At 44.4% G+C, this 5,000-nt stretch overlaps 2 protein-coding genes across 7 annotated transcripts in view; one reads left to right on the top strand and one right to left on the bottom strand.

The window, feature by feature from the left end:
* Positions 1-3,307, bottom strand: part of hikeshi (heat shock protein nuclear import factor hikeshi) — a 4,216-nt gene extending 909 nt beyond the window's left edge. Inside the window, exons 1-3 of one of the 4 annotated variants that reach the window (XM_031304673.2) lie at positions 2,606-3,116; positions 1,630-1,632; positions 1,045-1,418 (exon numbers count right to left, since the gene is read on the bottom strand). In XM_031304673.2, the coding sequence (XP_031160533.1) occupies positions 1,045-1,380 (336 nt within the window). In that variant the 5' untranslated portion in view covers positions 1,381-1,418; positions 1,630-1,632; positions 2,606-3,116. Of the gene's footprint in view, positions 1-1,044; positions 1,447-1,629; positions 1,633-2,605; positions 3,117-3,192 lie in introns of those variants that run through there. The other 3 variants (XM_031304676.2, XM_031304675.2, XM_031304672.2) reach the window with 3 other exon arrangements.
* Positions 3,308-3,812: 505 nt separating this feature from the next.
* Positions 3,813-5,000, top strand: part of heatr5a (HEAT repeat containing 5a) — a 61,523-nt gene continuing 60,335 nt past the window's right edge. For all 3 annotated transcript variants that reach the window (XM_035994443.1, XM_031304652.2, XM_035994442.1), the window contains exon 1: positions 3,813-3,973. The gene's annotated coding sequence lies outside the window, so the exon portion shown is untranslated. The remainder of the gene's footprint in view (positions 3,974-5,000) is intronic.

Below are 5,000 nucleotides of genomic sequence, written 5' to 3'. Positions count from 1 at the left end.
TCTCCCTCCCTCTCTCTGTCTCTCCCTCCCTGTCTCTCTCTCCCTCCCTCCCTCTGTCTCTCTCTCTCTCTCCCTCCCTGTCTCTGTCTGTCTCTCCCTCCCTCCCTCTCTCTGTCTCTCCCTCCCTCTCTCTGTCTCTCCCTCCCTCTCTCTGTCTCTCCCTCCCTGTCTCTCTCTCCCTCCCTCCCTCTGTCTCTCTCTCTCTCTCCCTCCCTGTCTCTGTCTGTCTCTCTCTCCCTCCCTCCCTCTGTCTGTCTCTCCCTCCCTCCCTCTCTCTGTCTCTCCCTCCCTCTCTCTGTCTCTCCCTCCCTGTCTCTCTCTCCCTCCCTCCCTCTGTCTCTCTCTCCCTCCCTGTCTCTCTCTCTCTCCCTCCCTCTCTCTGTCTCTCTCTCCCTCCCTCTGTCTCTCTCTCTCTCCCTCCCTCTCTCTGTCTCTCCCTCCCTCTCTCTGTCTCTCCCTCCCTGTCTCTCTCTCTCTCCCTCCCTCTCTCTGTCTCTCTCTCCCTCCCTCTGTCTCTCTCTCTCTCCCTCCCTCTCTCTGTCTCTCCCTCCCTCTCTCTGTCTCTCCCTCCCTCTCTCTGTCTCTCCCTCTCTCTGTCTGTCTCTCTCTCTCTCTCCCTCCCTCCCTCTGTCTCTCTCTCTCTCCCTCCCTCCCTGTCTCTCCCTCCCTCTGTCTCTCTCTTTCTCCCTCCCTCTCTCTGTCTCTCTCTCCCTCCCTCTGTCTCTCCCTCCCTCTCTCTGTCTCTCCCTCCCTCTGTCTCTCTCTCCCTCTCCTTCTCTCTCTGTCTCTCCCCCCCCCCCCCCCCTCTCCCTCCCTCCCTCCCTCCCTCTCTCTCTCTCTGAGAGTTAGAAGTCAGAGTTATGGTGATATAGACCATTTAACATTTTCTTTACATTTTCTTTTTAAATACTTATTAATTATTTGCCCTTTTCATAACCTGCCCCTGCAAAACGTCTATGCACGTCCCTGCTGAAAAGTGACTTTCTTCTCATCAAACTGTATATTTAGTTTGTTTGGACACACGGGACGGACTGACACACCGACCTGAGCCACGGAGGGCGACAGAGAAGAGGTGGCCATCATGCCGAAGGGATGTGCCCCGCCCTCGCCGCCCCTCAGCCCTGAGATCTTAAAGATGGCGCTGGGCTTCTCGTTGGTGATGAAGCCGAGCAGCTGCCACACCGGGCCGCCGCTCGCCGGGTCCGGGAAGGAGAAGTACACGGCGCCGCCCATACCGGTGGGGAACGGCACCGTGCCCAGCATGAACACCACCACGTGGTTTACGCTCTCATAGTCCGGCAGGTTGAACACGAACTTGTCCGGAGACACCTGCACCGCGTCCGTCTGCACCAACCGGCCGGCGACCAGACACCCGAACATCTCCGCTGGCAGCGAGCAAGGAAATGACGCTTAACTTTCTCTCTTCGCCTGTAGCTTCTCTTCTTTCTAAAATAAAAAAGGATAAGATAGACTTTATTAATCCCACACTCACAGCAGTGCAAAAGAAATAAAGGCTGTGTCTCAAACCGCCTAATGTCACACTTCAAACACTTAGTTTTAAGTATATAGTGGAGATAACGCAAAAAGTCAGAGCACTGAAAGTACCAGACCAGTACTCGTTCAGAATACGATCTCATATTGGACTAAAATAGTTCACCGAAACGTGTTTCTGAAAACATTTGAAGAGAGAAATAGGCCGTGCAGTTGCTGAATCTGTCTTCATTTCAGATCAACAAAGGTCAGTTTAAAAGATTTTACTCAGATTTTGAGAGACTCGAGTCACGCTCATCCTGCTCCCCGTTTCCTGGTTAGCTCTCCACCAATCAGATGGCTCATTTGAGTCTGACTGCCGGCAGAGCCCGCCCCGCCGATTATACATGTCAAATCAGACAAATTGAAGGCTGACGGCCCCTCTGACGGACGACGACACGGACACACTGAACTACAGGCTGAAGGTTTAATGACCTGCTTCATGTAGTTCTACTGGAAAATAGGGTCAGTTTCAGCAGATATGACAGAAAGTTAGTTTTATAAGTCTTACCTACTGCACCTTTAAGTAGATATAGGAGAAAAGATATACATAAAGTATAAGAAATAGAAAAAATGGAATTAGTTATAATAATAATAGTAATAAAAACAAACATATTTACACAATAAACACCCTTATATAAACACAGATATACAGATGAGTAAGGTGCAGATGAATAGATCTTGTTGATGTATATCAATATGTTATGATGTCATGCTGAAATAAAGTTTTAATAAAAATGTATATTTTAAACTTGTGGACACTGTAGCTTGTTTTCCCTAAAACCTCTGACTAAATGTGATTTTATATGTTTACATGTACCTCTTTCTTTATTTTTAATATATCTGTTATTTTTGAATTATTTCGAGTTTTTTTAGACATATTTTTGTAAAAATTATATTAGATTTGTTTGTGCTCAAAAAATAAATAAATAAATAAATAAATTATATATATATATATATATATATATATATAAATTATATATATATATATATATATATATATATATATATATATATATATATATATATACACACACACACACAATTAATACTAACTAATAAGTAATATTTTCACCCAGGAAACGCGTGTTCGTTCCGTGTATTTTAATCCAAATCACGATATTTTTCCGCCGTAGCTGTATCCCCTCTAGCCTCAACTGACAGCTAACCGTCAGCCGTTAGCCGTTAGCCTCGCTGTTAGCCAGCCCGCCGTAGCTGTATCCCCTCTAGCCTCAACTGACAGCTAGCCGTTAGCCGTTAGCCTCGCTTATAGCTAGCCCGCCGTAGCTGTATCCCCTCTAGCCTCAACTGACAGCTAACCGTCAGCCGTTAGCCGTTAGCCAGCCCGCTTGAATGTAAACAGTTAGCTTTAGCTTCAGTGTAGCAGCTTCCGAAGAACTCGGCGGAACTTGTGTAAAAGTAACCGGTAAAAGAGGCTCGACTCCCGCTGCGGGTGGTATTGTTCATGAAGGCAGGTCTGTAACGGACCGGTAGAAACTTCTAGAACAGCCCGTTGTGGTTCCGACTCCGCTGCTCGAGTAACAAATGTTCGTCGTCCTGCCCTGGATGATAGTCAGCCCTTTTTCAGGCTGACAGGCGCATGTTGCCCTATTTCGCTCTAAGTATAGCCTGCTTTTAGCCCATCTGGCGAAATAGCATTACCATTTGAATTGTCCAGGGAAAGCAAACCGTGGTTTTGACCGTGATAATGACGTCTTTAGGTAGGTAAACTCTGCACGTAGTAAAGATAGTCTGCCTGGGAGACAGCCTTCAGGGAGAAAGTCAGTATGATGTTGGCTGTGTAGCCGATCGATGATTCGTTCATCAGCCAGCAAGCACAACCGGAAGTGAGGATCATAAAGAATAAAAGCAAAAGTGTCGTAAAACATCTTTAAAGTGGCAATACAATTTTTTTTCAATTAAAAAAAAGCACAAAAACATCTCAAAAAAATTGTCGTAAAAAAACTCATAAAAGTAAAAAATTCAAAAAGGTCAAAATGTGACAAATGTTTGAAAAAGCGCCAAAAAAATTGTCCAAAAAAATTGTCCAAAAAAAACCTCGAAAAAGGAGACAAAAACTCTGATAAAAGCAACAAAAATGTTGAAAAAAAATGACATATATATATATATATATAAAATCTTTAGCCCAGTTATTATTATTGTAATTTACACATGTGGTGTACCTAGAACATTTTTAAATCGATAAAAAAAAAACACTTAATTAACTTTGTTTTATTTTGAAAAACGGTAACCGGATGTATTCTGTTGGTTTTCGCTGACTTGACAGTGACACTACTGTTACTCAGTCGGTTCAGTCGCGAGCAGAACAGCTCTACGGTGACGTTAAGAGCATCAAAATAAACGGAAATAAACTTTCTGCTCTTTTTGTTTCTGAACGGACACTTCACGCTTCGGATCAACGGTTTTTAACGGACACCAACAGGTAAACAGTCCCGGTTTTTCTTTATCTCGGCTTGTCTCTAAACTTCTGCTCGTTAGCTAACCCGGTTAGCCACCCGATGCTAGCTGCAGTTTTGGGGGTTTAAACATGAATGAAGAAGCTGTTAGACACTTTATACACACACACACACACACACACACACACACATACATACATACATACATACACACACACATACACACACATACACATACACATATACACATACATACATACATACATATACACACACACACACACACGCATACACATACACATACACACGCATACACATACACACACACACACACACACACACACGCATACACACACACACACACACACACACACACATACACACATATACACACGCACATACACAGACACGCACACACACATCGACGCACATGCACAGACACACATGCACACACACGCACATACACAGACACGCACGCACGCACGCACACACACATGCACACACAGACACACGGACACACACACACACACAGACACACACACACACACATACACACGCACTTACACAGACACACACGCATGCACACAGGCGTACACACACACACACACACATGGAGGCAGTTTGTGTTATATATCAGCTGCTGACACACTTATGTACATGTTGTACAAACTATTGATGCGTTTAAAGGTCTTTTAATGTGTCTGTTAAACGGGACACTTTTTACATTCTGGTTAATTTAAAGTTAATGTGACTTTGAGCAAAGTAACTTACTACATTTGGTGGTGATGGACCAGTGGATAGGACCCATGCCTTTGGTGTAGGAGACCTGGGTTAGATTCCCACTGAGATACATCTACCAACGTGTCCCTGAGCAAGGCACTTAACTCCTAGTTACTCCAGAGGAGTGTTACCTCTGATATATATAGACATTATAAGTCTCTTTGGATAAAAGCATCAGCTAAATGACATGTAATGTACATTTACTCGACTGTACGATTTTGAGGTACCTCAAACACACACACACACACACACACACACACACACACACACACA

Source organism: Sander lucioperca, chromosome 18 (genome assembly GCF_008315115.2).
Source record: "Sander lucioperca isolate FBNREF2018 chromosome 18, SLUC_FBN_1.2, whole genome shotgun sequence".
Lineage (NCBI taxonomy): Eukaryota > Metazoa > Chordata > Actinopteri > Perciformes > Percidae > Sander > Sander lucioperca.
This window is presented reverse-complemented; position numbering and strand designations above follow the sequence as displayed.